The 14,760-nt window shown below is 35.2% G+C and overlaps 3 protein-coding genes across 4 annotated transcripts; 1 reads left to right on the top strand and 2 right to left on the bottom strand.

The window, feature by feature from the left end:
* LOC109343883 (probable inactive receptor kinase At5g67200) lies at positions 447 to 4,494 on the bottom strand. The gene is made up of 2 exons (XM_019582386.1): positions 2,994 to 4,494; positions 447 to 1,144 (listed from the first exon to the last, which is right to left on the bottom strand). Exons 1-2 carry the CDS (start codon positions 4,405 to 4,407, stop codon positions 570 to 572), a joined length of 1,989 nt encoding a protein of 662 aa, XP_019437931.1. The 5' UTR covers positions 4,408 to 4,494; the 3' UTR covers positions 447 to 569.
* On the bottom strand, positions 7,566 to 9,633 carry LOC109343882. 2 transcript variants are annotated; one of them, XM_019582384.1, is made up of 8 exons: positions 9,360 to 9,633; positions 9,200 to 9,253; positions 8,970 to 9,101; positions 8,756 to 8,867; positions 8,620 to 8,661; positions 8,454 to 8,510; positions 7,878 to 8,377; positions 7,566 to 7,731 (listed from the first exon to the last, which is right to left on the bottom strand). In XM_019582384.1, exons 1-7 carry the CDS (start codon positions 9,500 to 9,502, stop codon positions 7,943 to 7,945), a joined length of 975 nt encoding a protein of 324 aa, XP_019437929.1. In that variant the 5' UTR covers positions 9,503 to 9,633; the 3' UTR covers positions 7,566 to 7,731; positions 7,878 to 7,942. The 2 variants fall into 2 exon arrangements, with proteins under 2 accessions (XP_019437929.1, XP_019437930.1); XM_019582385.1 differs by having other exon boundaries at positions 7,566 to 7,664; positions 7,891 to 8,377.
* LOC109343881 (protein DCL, chloroplastic-like) lies at positions 10,715 to 13,748 on the top strand. Its single transcript, XM_019582383.1, has 3 exons — positions 10,715 to 11,084; positions 11,306 to 11,420; positions 13,367 to 13,748. The coding sequence occupies exons 1-3, from the start codon at positions 10,786 to 10,788 to the stop codon at positions 13,541 to 13,543; spliced, it is 591 nt and encodes a 196-aa protein (XP_019437928.1). The 5' UTR covers positions 10,715 to 10,785; the 3' UTR covers positions 13,544 to 13,748.

The raw sequence follows: 14,760 nt of genomic DNA, 5'->3' as shown, positions 1-14,760 counted from the left end.
TAGTATGTATCACGAATATCAGAATCTTTTTTCTCCTAAAAATATAGTTGTAGAGTGAGAAAGTTAGAATATATCCATATTAGTATATCGAAACCTTAATGCACATTAATCAAGAACTGTTACTCTGGAAAAGATGTGTTGGACCTTACCAAGAAACACTGGGTATTATTAGTCTGTGGGATTCAATTTTAATATATCCCATCTTTTAAATCTCATCCCAAATATCTTCCCCCATCTTGTGAGGAAGCTTATATGTAAGAACAATTTTATCTTATGAAGAAACAATTTCAAATGAACGTTCGTTAGAGACGTCAAACTCAGACTACAACATGGCCCATTTAGTAAAGTCTCATCCAACCTTTACATAGAAAATTCTCAGACTACAACATGTGCACCCCACATGCTACCAAGAGTCTAGTTAATAGCAAGATAGTAAAGTAAGGGAATACAATAAGGTATAATTTTTGGATTTCTTTCTTAATTTTTTGTTCCCAACTAACTAATGCAGTTACTTGTCTTTCTGTCCATCATTTATAATAACATAATTAAACAAAAAAGAAGAAGAAAAATTAGGGCATGACATTAGTGAGTAGATCCAAGTCACTATCTTCCAATAATACAATCTCTTTGATTTCCTGCAACATCTTCAAGACCTGCCACATAGTCGGTCTCTGCTCAGGAGAGACCAAGCTACAAGTTGTAGCAACCTGAAGAAGCATTTCCATTCTGTTATCTTCACCCCCATTGTCATCCCTGATGGACCTTACCCAACTTAACATATCACCAGGAACCAAGAATGGTATCTCAGAAGGAGATTTTCCAGTTAGAATCTCTAGCAACAAAATGCCATAAGAATAAACATCCGATTTCGGGGTTTGCTGGTGATTTGGGTTGCGAGTTTCTGGAGCTCTATAGGCTGCAGAATCAACATCTTCACTAAAGCTGGATGGGTTGGCCAATACTGTGAGGCAGTAGTCTGTGATGCATGCCTCAAAATCAGGTCCAAGAAGAACATTTGAGGACTTTAGATTGCCATGGACCAGTCTCCATGCTTGGTGGATGTAGGACAGCCCTTGTGCTACGTCCTCTGCTATTTTTAGGCATGATGTCCAGTGCAATGGCCTTGCCCTGCTTGATTTGGAACCTGGTTCACCAAATTAGGAGTTAACAAAGATCATCTTTACTATTATATAAGTTAATGTTGGGAATCTCTCCTTAATTGATATAGGAGAATATGACCATTGAACCTTGATTTCTGATCAATAGAATATGAACATATGACCTTAAACTTTGATAGATGGTCCATACATTCAATGATGACTTTTGAAAAGTCTTACGATTATTCATTGACACTTCAAGGCTATGAAGTTCAATCTAAAAAGTTGAAGTAGCATTTTCAATGTGTCTTGAAAATATGATAGAAGTTAATTTTTCACTATCTCATTATAGAGAATTCTTCCTCATCTTCGCTATATAAATGGAATTTGTGAGGAAGAGATGACAACTTGACAAGCAAGTAAAGAGCAATATAGGGTAAGTGAGAGAGTTGATATCCATCATAGTGTGATAATAGACTAATAAGAGACTAGAAAGACTTTGAATTTCATCTTTACCGGATAATATTGAGTGTTATCTTCTTAGAGCAATTAGAAATAGAAAGATAAAAATTGTAATGCTACTTTAGTGGAGAAATATCTTTACCTAGGGATATTGGTTTTCCACTAGTTAATTATACATGCATGACACTATGACATGGGACTGGGTATGTACCATCCATTTAAGTGGGGACCGGATTACAAAATTTAAAGGACATTAATAGAAGATGACACACCCTTAGATAGGACCGGCTAGATAGGAAATAGATATAGAAAACACAAAAATATTTAGGAATAGGATTTAATTTATATGGATGCATCATAAAAGTTCTTCACACTGTGCTGCACTATTAAAGATATTTGCCTTAAAATAACTCACTCACAACTCACAAGCCAAATATATGATAGTGCATGATTATCTATAAAAAAAACTTTACACTACTAATAATGTTCAATGCAGTGGTGTCCTTCTAAAAATCTAAGATCTAGTCTCGCTTAATCAATCTTCCTTTACAATATACACTCATTACTCATAAAGGAATGCAATAACAGTAGCACATCAACTAGAGATGGTAGGGACTGAAGAGGACAAGAGTAAATATTCATGGCATGAGCAAATCTATAATCAACAAAGCACACTGGGATCCACCTCCTGCACCCTGCCAAAAACGTGCAGTGCAGCAGATTCTACTTAAAAGCTCCTCAATCAGTACTCAGATTTTAATGGCTTATCTATCTGTCGATGCTGGTACTATTATTATAGCAATCTCTCTCTATCAGATTCAAAATCAGGGGCGTATGGAAATGTAATTACCAGCTATTCCAGACCCAAATTGGCAATGACTAAAGTCCAAAGATGATGTCATAATAAAACACCATTGCTATTTGCTAGTGCTATAAATATTGTTCATCAAGTAATGGCATCAAACGGTTTAGATTGGATGGGAAAAGGATGAGCAAAAAAACAGGTGCTAGAAAACAGCTATATAAACGACAAGGACCAGACAATTCAATAAAGACTAGACAGAGTCATGTTTTTGCATAGTTCACTATCTTATCTTAAAATAATAAACAAATTCTACACCAATTCCTAGGTATTCACTAGTCCTCGCTAGTCACTGATAAGCAGCAAGATTCTCTATCCTGCTTCAAAATATCAAATGTTATCAAATCTAACAATATCACATGCAGAAAGAGAATTTCTAGGCACCAAACATCGGGTAATTATAATCTTAACCATTATCAATGTTTTAAACAACGGTTATAATAAGGATATGCTAGTCTTTTGTGTTGGACTCTCCTTACATGCTTTTTAAGCCCTAATAATTTCGACGAATCTCAAAATCTCCGTCGGGTCCATTTGTTAACTAAACTAAATGAAAAGGAAAGAATAGTTACCATGAATAAGTGAGAAGAGACTTCCATTAGGCTGATAATCATAGATAATTAACCTTTCTTCCTTTGCCTGAAAATAAGCCCTAAGTGGAACCAAATTCGGATGCCGAAGCCCTCCAACCGATTCCATGTGACGCTGGAACACTTGTTTATTTGCATGTGCACCCATCTTCACTGCATCAAGCCTTTTAACGGTCACGATCAAACGGTTATCCAATACTGCCTTATACGTTGTTCCTAAACTACCCCTCCCTAATAGCTCCGCTGAACCCTTCATTAACTGTTCTACCGTATAAACCTGCACCTCACCCGCACAGAATACTAAGTTCCCGCTTTTCGCTACTTCCACTCTCTTTATTTTCTCCTCTAACTCCCTCTCTTGCTCCATTTGCATCACCGCCGCTGCTTCCGCTGTCGCCACCGCATCGGAACTCAAATCATCCGAACTTCGCCTCTTCTTCCTGTTTTTCTTAACGGTCACGGCGAAGATAAATAGCGAAACCATCAGAACGAATATTCCGATAGAGAATCCGATGATCAATGCTTTCCGGTTGTGCTTTTTAGAGTATGGCTGCCGGATTAAACCGTTAACGCTACCATGCAGTTGCGCGCTGTGGCTCCGCGTCGCCGCCTCCGGCGGCGACGCTGACGTTCTGTTACCGAAGAAAGGTACGGTAGGGTGGCATTCTTTATGGATGATCTCGCCGCAGAGGCCTGGGTTAGAAGAGAACGAAGAAGGTTCAAACCGGAACAATGTAGGGGTTACCGGAATAGCGCCGGTAAGGTTGTTACCGGAAACGTCGAAGGTTTTGAGAGAAGACTGGTTAAGAGGTGGAACGGTTCCGTTGAAGTTGTTATAACTGAGTCGAAGGTAGATGAGTCGGTCTAAGTTAATGAACCGAGTCGAGATCGGTCCAGAAAGGTTATTATGAGAGAAATCAAGAGTTCGAAGCCTGTGAAGAGAGAAAAGTGAAGGAGGAAGTGAACCAATGAAACGGTTATTATGAAGAAAGAGTGATTTAAGATTATAGAGAGAAGTAAGATCAGGTATTGGTCCAGTGAGAGAGTTATTATGTAAACTAAGTACTCGAAGTTGATCAAGACGTGATAACGTGTTTGGTGCGAAAACACCAGCGAGATCTAAGTGTTGTAGAAGAAGACGTGTTATTTTGTGATGGTTGCATTGTACACCTTGCCAGTGGCAAAATGTGAGAGAGGAATTATATTGGAGTTTGTTGTTTAGATCAGCTTTTAATTTGAATGCAAGTAAGGCTTCGGCGTCGAGTGGGGTTGATAGTGAGAGATATGAATTTGAGAGGAGGAATAGGAAGATATAATATAAGTGTTTGATGTTGGCCATTGTTGAAGAAACCTGAGTCAGAAGAACTTTAGGATGAACAGGTTTTATGTGTGTCATGTTTCTTGTGTTGAGAAAATAAGTATAAATTTGAAATTTACAATAAAGACCAGAATGGGATGAAGAGGAAAGCAAGGAGTACGTGAGAAAAGGGTGTCTGAGTGCATAGGTTAGAAATCACGTGAAAATAAGGGAGGAGCTATAGCCTACTCACCTTTATTGTGCTTCTAACCTTTTTCTTACTTTTCCCCTCAATGATCTTATTAGTGTAGTTATGTACCATAAAATGTATTACCCTCTATGCTAACATACTCATGAATAAAATAATTTCATTGAGATTTCAGCAAATTATCATATTTTCATTATTCTTGAAAATAAGGTGTTTAACTATGTAAGAAAAGGGTAACACCATTCTAAATATATATTCGGACTAAGAGGTCAATAAAATCAGATCTATTTTTAGCACCCACCTTACTATGAACTTCAGCCCGAAAAAAGGAATGGTCCTAGTAATATGTTTCGGAATTTGTTTGGGCTGAAGTATATGATAAAAACTCACCTTTAAAAACTAATCACTAGGTGAGAAAATCCCATTAGCTTCTGGATTCATTTTTTGTACCCTTCTTAAAAGAAATGTTGGCAACACATCTTTTTTATAATATTTAAATTGGTCCACTTCATTGTTTTTTAAAAGGGTTCTATTACTGGTATTCATTGAATACCAATACCTTCACGATATTCCTTTTGCGAAGGTATTACCACCTTTCTCATCCGACCACCTATAGCATAGCACAAGAGCAACAACCATGAAAGAACCAATTTTTCTCTAAAAACCATGTCATTTTGACATTATTTTAAAGTTGATATAGACAACCTAGTCGAACCATTCCAAACAGTTGATTCACCGATTTTATGCTCACAATGATTAAGTCGAACTGGTTCATATCGATTTTAGTGCACTAGTTCAGACCGATCAAGTATTTGGTTTTCAATCATACTAGTCAAACCAATCAGTATAAGCCCAACTTAATAACTATGTCTACCACACAAACGATGTGAATTGATAAATAACAGTGGTAATAAACATTCAACAAGAGTTAGCATATGCTTACAAGTTAGTATATGTAATTTTCTTACAACCTCAAATAATCCAAGAAACAAGAGTAGTGTTGGGGACCAATGGTCTTACATTATTTGTCGTTCAAAACACTTTGATGTTGAATTCCTGACTTCAATTATAACTCTCTTCTTTCATTTCATTTTCAACACAGCCCACAACATGGATTACCACACTTCCTAGGATATGGCCACGTTGTCTAGCCCCTACCACTGTTACCCAGCCAACCTGGCTATCTGAATCGGAAATCATTTTCTTCATTTTACTTCCAATTAGAATGTAATATGTATGTATAGTCGGTATAAATGTTTATATATAATCAATACATTATTTATGGTTCATTTATATTATTTTTTTTTAAGAGTCAATAGCTAAAATGAATGATACAGTGATAGTATATAAAACTCATACATTGCTATTTCGTACAGTTTTTTTCTCTGTTTCAATTATTACCTTATATTAATTTGGTGGCAGGGTGTTAGGTAACAAACAATGTCTGCATTGCATTGATATGTGAAAGAAAGATTGTACATAAATGAAATTGCAACAAATATTATCTCAATGAAAGAAAGATTGTACATAAATGAAATTGCAACAAATAATATCTGCATTGCATTGATCATTAGCATAAAGAAACAGTACTAATGCATCTCAATGATTGAAACATTGTCGGCCACCAATAAACATATACCACGCAATTCTAATATGTGTGTTGTGTGTCTAGTGGGAGAAAATATCCAACCCTTTCTTTTGGGAGAGCGAATGTTACTTCATATATCATAAGTTATGGGCTGAAGTATATGATAAAAACTCACCTTTAAAAACTAATCACTAGGTGAGAAAATCCCATTAGCTTCTGGATTCATTTTTTGTACCCTTCTTAAAAGAAATGTTGGCAACACATCTTTTTTATAATATTTAAATTGGTCCACTTCATTGTTTTTTAAAAGGGTTCTATTACTGGTATTCATTGAATACCAATACCTTCACGATATTCCTTTTGCGAAGGTATTACCACCTTTCTCATCCGACCACCTATAGCATAGCACAAGAGCAACAACCATGAAAGAACCAATTTTTCTCTAAAAACCATGTCATTTTGACATTATTTTAAAGTTGATATAGACAACCTAGTCGAACCATTCCAAACAGTTGATTCACCGATTTTATGCTCACAATGATTAAGTCGAACTGGTTCATATCGATTTTAGTGCACTAGTTCAGACCGATCAAGTATTTGGTTTTCAATCATACTAGTCAAACCAATCAGTATAAGCCCAACTTAATAACTATGTCTACCACACAAACGATGTGAATTGATAAATAACAGTGGTAATAAACATTCAACAAGAGTTAGCATATGCTTACAAGTTAGTATATGTAATTTTCTTACAACCTCAAATAATCCAAGAAACAAGAGTAGTGTTGGGGACCAATGGTCTTACATTATTTGTCGTTCAAAACACTTTGATGTTGAATTCCTGACTTCAATTATAACTCTCTTCTTTCATTTCATTTTCAACACAGCCCACAACATGGATTACCACACTTCCTAGGATATGGCCACGTTGTCTAGCCCCTACCACTGTTACCCAGCCAACCTGGCTATCTGAATCGGAAATCATTTTCTTCATTTTACTTCCAATTAGAATGTAATATGTATGTATAGTCGGTATAAATGTTTATATATAATCAATACATTATTTATGGTTCATTTATATTATTTTTTTTTAAGAGTCAATAGCTAAAATGAATGATACAGTGATAGTATATAAAACTCATACATTGCTATTTCGTACAGTTTTTTTCTCTGTTTCAATTATTACCTTATATTAATTTGGTGGCAGGGTGTTAGGTAACAAACAATGTCTGCATTGCATTGATATGTGAAAGAAAGATTGTACATAAATGAAATTGCAACAAATATTATCTCAATGAAAGAAAGATTGTACATAAATGAAATTGCAACAAATATTATCTCAATGAAAGAAAGATTGTACATAAATGAAATTGCAACAAATATTATCTCAATGAAAGAAAGATTGTACATAAATGAAATTGCAACAAATATTATCTCAATGAAAGAAAGATTGTACATAAATGAAATTGCAACAAATAATATCTGCATTGCATTGATCATTAGCATAAAGAAACAGTACTAATGCATCTCAATGATTGAAACATTGTCGGCCACCAATAAACATATACCACGCAATTCTAATATGTGTGTTGTGTGTCTAGTGGGAGAAAATATCCAACCCTTTCTTTTGGGAGAGCGAATGTTACTTCATATATCATAAGTTATGATTGGTCAAAAAAATACTTAAAAATTAAATTTTAATTTAAATATATATTTTTTAACCAATCACATAGTCATAATATATGAAGTGATACTCATTATGAAACGACAAACTTGGCTACTCTAATTAAGAGCCATTAAATTGTTCATGGTTCGTGACATTAATCTTGCAACTCATGCTATTTGTTTAGGGAACCAACCTTTACTTTGTGATCACCATCATCTTCAATTTTCACTCTCTCGCCACTGCTTTGTATCTCTGTATTAGGGACATGTAAAATATTGGATATTGGGGTTATGGAGGGTATCTTTGATAGCATATTTCCAAGGTTGTAAGACATGTTAGGCAGTGTAGGAAGACCTGACCAAAAAGGTGGTCCTGCTGTTCCATTCTGAGGGTGGTTCCAGCCCAACTCAATGGCTTGTAGTTTATCGAATCCGGCAACTCGGCTCGAGTCATCGGAAGATAGAGGCATTCCATTAGTTATGGTTTCTATCATTTGCAAACTTGGCTTCATAATATATGGTCTTTGAATAGCAAAAACTCCTGGTATGCTTTGGAGGTAGCTAAATTTTCTTTGTATGGTGATCACTAGATTGAGGTCCTCTGCAATCTGAAGAATGCTTCAATTATAAGTGATTGTGATTTTGCAATAATTGAGGAGTATTAGGATTGAGAAAGTGATTTACCTTGTTAAAAGACCCTAGTTGCACTACCCCTTCTCTAACAGCAATTACTACAATACTCTACCAACATAAACAATAATTTCATTACCATGAGTAAATTGAATTTCATAGAAGTTTTAGTTCTTAGTTCTTCTATTTCTATAACATGTTTGTGAATGAATTTACCAACCTGAATACCTGAATTGAACTGAAACTCCCATGCCTTTGGTTGCTGTCAAGATCAGAAATACAAAAGGAGAAATAAAATATGAGAGAAATATGAAGAACTATTGAAAATTATTTCTTTTCAAAGCAACTTCTCTTACTGGCTCTATTGAAGCATTCCATGAAGCAATGTAGCTAGGTTCACACTCATTATGAGTTTCATCACTGTAAACCCATTTGTGTCCATTATCTGAGGCCACTTTTCCTAGTAGTCTGCATACACACACATCAAATGATACTTTTGAAAAACAAAGGAAAAGTAAAGAATTTTCTCAAGTCAAGAAAATGCAAATATGGAGCAATATCAATTCTCACCCTTCCCCATAATTGTAAACCTCATGAGACATTTTGAAGAATAAATCAGCTCCAAACCCATTGTTCAAGCATCCGGTCCTCCTTTGTTCGCATTCATTAAAATCGCAGAACCCATCTTCCCAAACAAGAATCCTAACAAAGGAATACTTAGCTTTTTGTTTGATCAGATAAACAAACTGAAAATAATAAGACACTGAGTTGTCATAGTTTCATAGTTCATACAAACTTACCAGTTCCTTTTATTTCCCTTGGATCGATCAAGTGCCGTGCCTCCGAATTCCCACCTGAAACAGAGCAAAATTAGTACTCTACAAACATCAACATATTGCAGGCTTCAGCATCAACCTGTCTAAGTAAACAAAACATGTTTTTTTTGGGATTTAACATTACCTTGGTGGAGGAAAGTTTCTTGGTAATATCCTCCAGAAAACAGCATATCCCCACTTAGAAGAAGTAGAAGAATTGTGAGAGGAGCAAATGCTTCTCAATGTTTGCTGCAAGAGACAATTAAGCAAGGGTAGTCCACTTTCCATTGTGAGTATGAAGAGTGAGTGAAGCAAGTGATGGGAGAGTGGTAGAGAAGTTTCAAATTTAAAAGGCGAAATGGGATAACAAGGTGATAATGTCCACTTGCCTATGGCAGGCACCAAGTGTGGTGATCATACCCCGAGACTCGGACTCGGAGTTGTAAAAAACATAGTTACATAATTTTCTCATAAAACATATGTATGTATACCAAATTCACTTATCGAGTGCCAGCTAGTTGTACCGCGTGCCACCTAGCCATGTTACAAACTACAAGACAAGAAGAGATGCTGTAATTTTTGATTGAGTAGGACCCCTGACATTCACATTTCACTTTCCGTTTTGGTTGATTGGTGAGGACATTTATAACTCAAGAAGTCCAAGTAAATTGGTTAGAGGTTGATATTTTCATTACTAAGGTTAGCTTATTCATTGATGTTACCAATGTTATATCCGCGCATAGAAGTATATCGTGTTTATCTTAAAGAAGTTTGAAAATACTAATATAAAAAGTGATGAACTCGAATTAAATTCGAAAAGATGCTGGGCTGGCAGGTAAGTGGATTGGCATATAGAAGTAGAGGGCCCAAAAATGTCTCCTCACACTAATCTATTTCCCCAGCCTGCCCATTTTTTCACACTTGTTCCCCATTTCTTATCTCAATCTTATTTGGATGCAACACCCTCCAAAAATAACACCTCATTGATACAAATGAATACTCTTTTCTTTCTCTCAATGTATGATTGACACGTGCAAGTGTACAAGATCCATAGTAGGGACTTTGACAAGTACCAATCATGTTAAGTAAACCAGTAACTAAACTAACTGTGATGCAAGTTGAGTTTAATTAAACAAAACAATTAAAGCAAGCTAAGACAAATTAACAAATGCTTAGAGAGTTAGAGTAGATTGTGAGGTAGACAATGGTGTGAGGGAAAGGATGAAGGAGGGAAGAAGAATAAATAAAATATAATTTTTAATGACATATTTATCATTTTAATTGTAATAAAATTACATTTTTTTAGTCCTTAAAAACAAATAGAGAAACATGTCATTGTCTTCCCATCAATGGATATGATTTTGTTCCTTTAAATTAGTCTAAGGATGGATGATTGCTAAAATTCTATTTGGATGGTTAATTAAATGGTTACATATTTTGAGTTTGATGATTAGTCCTATTTGTTTTGTATAGGAGAATCGGTATGACTATTTGTGACTCTGCCACACCACTCATTCATACGAATATATGATAATGATTATGAGCCATAAACCAATGGACCCAATTCACTAATGGCTACTCCTCTTTTTCTGAGACAATTTTTGCATCTTCGTGTTCACGTGTATAACTACAAACGGTTTACTTTCAGAGACGTTGCGCCGCCTCACCGACTATGGTGCAGCGCCGCCACCAACCAACCGTTGAATGAAGATGAAGACAAAGTAAGTAACTTTGTAAGAGCCAAGGAGATGTCAAATTACACGCCGTGGGATGACCCAGATTATAGGACATGGAAGGATAAAGAAAGGGAAATCCTCAGTGACATTGAACCTATCATTTTACTAACCAAAGATATTCTCCATTCCAGAAGGTACTGTTGTAATGAAGCATTATTGTAATGAAGTATTCCTAACTTAAGTAACTAATCTCTTTCCGAGTATATGACTGTCAGTTCCAATCAATGTCATTCACAAGAATCGAATCTTTAATTACACCATCGGACGATACCTTGTTGGTGCATTATTGGAAGATATGGATACTATGAAATGATTATATTCTTTTTTTATGTATTGTTATTAATTTTTGAAGCAGGTACTTGGATGGAGAGCAACTTAGTGTGGAGGATGAGAAAGTTGTAGTAGAGAGGCTCCTTGCTTATCATCCACAAACTCAAGATAAGATTGGTTCTGGTCTTGATTCCATTATGGTAGGTAACCCCAAATGCATCTCAATAATACATCATTTGCCTTTATTTTCTAAAGTTCTAAACTTTGCTTCATGATAACAAATTAACAATTGTGGCTGCAATATTCCAATTTTGGTCGCACCACTTGTATTTGTATTTATTATGGTATCAATGATTATTTCATAGAAGTTAGAAGAATGTGAAGCATGTAATTGTTCTGAAAATATCCAGAACCAATTTTACTGCCTCAAGTACTAGGGTTCTGTATAAATAGACAACACATAGGTGCATGTTTGTAAGAAGTGAGTAAGTATTAGAAAGTGAGAAGCTCCAAGTGTAAGTGAGACTAAGAGAGAAAAATATAAAGCTCTGTTTTCTACTGTATTTTCATATAGTTTCAAATTTCAGTCCATAACTGGATTGTAATTGTAATTTCAGTCCATATTTGCCATAGTTTTCCACATTTGTATTAAACCTAACATAACCGCCACTGAAATTTATATTTATTTGGTTGCTTAATCAGAACGTATTTGTATTAGTTTCCTAACTTACCAACAAACTGGTTGTAAAGGAAAATCTAGTTTTGTTGAATTAGATGCTGCTCATACTTCATATTATTTCTGTCTTTTATATTGTAACTTTGAGCCCAATGGTTTTTTGTCTGGGTCTAACTTGATTGTAACTGGAAATGCCATCATTCGCCATCCCATGTCTCCCAAATTTCTCTTATTACCCTCACATACATCAAATGAACCTTCCATCCACATACAAAAATGGCATATTCATGGCTCATTAATTCTTAACATAGCTTGTGCTACTTTGTTCCACTTAAGAGGTCAGTTTGTTTCTGAGGACTGTCATCACTAGGCCAAATTTCATTACCCAATTATGCAAAAATACTAGTTGGCTTCATGTATCACAATACAATTCTGTATTCTTAAATAGATATACAATATATGTCTTTCCAACAAATCTTCAACAGCAAGTAATGTTAGAGAAATATTTGGGTTGAGTCAGTTGAATGGAGTAGCCCAATAGATATTTAAATCATTCTCTAGACAATGAGATAGACGATGTGGGACTTACTTTCCAACAATGTTGTCATAATAATTTTCTAATTGGTCCAATTAATCCGGCTTGTGCATGACTGTCTTTGATTGATTTGGCAGTTGGCCTTGTGCAATGCCATTTCTATTTAAGCAGAGTAATTAAAAAGAGTTGCACATAATCAAATTTGTTTTCTCATCAGCAAAAAGCAAGGGTATTTCGTGTCAGCAAATTCAATTTTGGGCTATCATGAAACTGACAAAGGGCTTAATTGCATCAGTATTAGAACTATGAGGATAACTGTATACTGTATAGCAACAAAAAACGATGAAAACTGAACTTTAGTATAACCTGAAAGAACAAAAGTGTAATTAAGCCTAAATGTTGAAACTTACAAACTGATCTCATACTTATTATGCATTGTCCAGTCAGAATTATGCTTCCTAAAGTGTTAAGAATTGCATTGTTTATCACCAGTTCCCCAATGTTAACAAATTTTGAATGAGCATTCATATTCCTTCAATGTCTACTTTACCAGCTCAATTAGATAAAATGTCTCTGCATATTGCGCTGATCATAGATACATCAGGGGTAGAAAAGTATTCAGAGCTGAAACCTTATGAATTTGTATTTACTCTTACTTAAAAGATATAATTTTAATCTTTAATGCCATAGTTGGCTTGTCGATCACAATTTATTGATCAAATCATGTTTGTCGTGTTTCTCGTGCATTGTTTCTTTAATCGTAGACATTTTTTGTTTTTCCCATACATTCTCTGTTTTAGTAAAATTTGCACTGACTCGGTTGAGTCTGTCGAACTTAGATTCTTATAATTTGCTTGTCAATGACCTGCTCTGGTTCTTTTCCTTAGTAGGCCTCAAGTGCAGGATATGGATTTGTGACTTGTATTTTCTTGTAGGTTGATCGTCATCCCCAATTTCGACACTCAAGGTGTCTTTTTGTGGTAAGAACTGATGGCGGCTGGATCGATTTCTCCTATCAGAAGTGCCTTCGGGAATACATCAGATATAAGTACCCAACTCACGCAGACAGGTTCATTCGAGAATATTTTAAGCGTGGGAGTGGGAGCGGTTGATGTGTGTATAGTTGAATCTGTTTACATTGTGTGCCAATATGTGATCATGTAACTACTTTTTACTTCTGCCACATCCTTTTTACATGTACATTATTGCCATTGATTGTCTTCACATTCTTGATAAAGTATGTGTACAAAGGGGAGTGGATAAAAGTGATGTACAATGATAATTTCTCATGCCATTGACTGTCTTCACACTCTTTACACAGTATGTGTAAAAAGGGGTGTGGATAAGAGTTAAGTAAAATGATAAATTCCCATAACTTTTTTCAGATTGTTCAGTGGCCCCTTTGCTGGTCAATGGTAGTTAGATAATCATTGACTGGGATATCAATATTATTGTGAAGGGAACATGAAAAAATTGAAGTGAGGTTCACTTTATTGATTTATACTACACCTTGATGGTTAGGTAACTTCTGGTTGGCACAGGAACGAATGTTTGTTGATATACCACTCAAAAAATTTAATAGTATCTTGACTTGTCGATATGTTTGTGACTTGGTTTTTGAAGAATAATGAAAGAAAGATAAATACTTAGGCTTGAAATACATTTATGAAATACCTCTGCACCTTGCATTTTCTTTTTCTCCAAGACTCATCTCGCAACGGGTGTTGAGTTCGAGTCAAAAGGGTCGAGCTCAGTTGGGGCAGGTTGTCCATCTAGGTTCAGCAGGGCTATGCATAAGTCAATACGGGGAAAATAGAAACCACTCTTGTTGGCCTACTTTTAGATTTCTTAGCTGAATATGTTTCTAAATTCCAAGACAGAATCATCTTTCTTTTTGTATGTTTTGTTTGGGAATGGTTTCTCTGAAGTAAAACAATGCCATGCTGTTATGCAGATGAGGGCTATAAACATAACATAATTCTATTAATGGACTTAGTAAATTTTATGAAATTTTATGTATCATCTTCATGTCTAGCTCTCTTTTACATGACCATGTGAAAGGAAAAACAATTTGAGAAGATTTCTTCCCTTTATTTGATCATAAGTCAAACACTCAAATCCATTACCATAGTTGATAAGATCGAGATCTTATGTAAGATCGAAAGGGATAGATAAAAACGTAAAATGTGTGATTGTAACATGGATCGTAAAATCCTACCAAATATGTTGAAGATGAAGATGATAATAAGGAAACTTGAAAATGAAGTCTTGGAAGCTTTTGGTTGTGGATGTAGCTTCTACTTCTATTATGATATGTTTGTTATTTTGC

This window comes from Lupinus angustifolius, chromosome LG03, assembly GCF_001865875.1.
Source record: "Lupinus angustifolius cultivar Tanjil chromosome LG03, LupAngTanjil_v1.0, whole genome shotgun sequence".
NCBI classification, from domain to species: Eukaryota; Viridiplantae; Streptophyta; class Magnoliopsida; order Fabales; family Fabaceae; genus Lupinus; species Lupinus angustifolius.
This window is presented reverse-complemented; position numbering and strand designations above follow the sequence as displayed.

Bases quoted from the DNA above. Each gene is read 5' to 3' on its own strand.
- LOC109343883 (XM_019582386.1), bottom strand. From the start codon at position 4,407: ATGACACACATAAAACCTGTTCATCCTAAAGTTCTTCTGACTCAGGTT. The intron at 1,145-2,993 runs GTAACTATTCTT...TTGGTGAACCAG, and splicing joins TCTCTTCTCACTTATTCATG to GTTCCAAATCAAGCAGGGCA.
- LOC109343882 (XM_019582384.1), bottom strand. From the start codon at position 9,502: ATGGAAAGTGGACTACCCTTGCTTAATTGTCTCTTGCAGCAAACATTG. The intron at 9,254-9,359 runs GTAATGTTAAAT...GCTCTGTTTCAG, and splicing joins AGAAACTTTCCTCCACCAAG to GTGGGAATTCGGAGGCACGG. The intron at 8,378-8,453 runs GTAAATCACTTT...AGCATTCTTCAG, and splicing joins AACTAGGGTCTTTTAACAAG to ATTGCAGAGGACCTCAATCT.
- LOC109343881 (XM_019582383.1), top strand. From the start codon at position 10,786: ATGGCTACTCCTCTTTTTCTGAGACAATTTTTGCATCTTCGTGTTCAC. The intron at 11,085-11,305 runs GTACTGTTGTAA...TTTTTGAAGCAG, and splicing joins GATATTCTCCATTCCAGAAG to GTACTTGGATGGAGAGCAAC. The intron at 11,421-13,366 runs GTAGGTAACCCC...ATTTTCTTGTAG, and splicing joins CTGGTCTTGATTCCATTATG to GTTGATCGTCATCCCCAATT.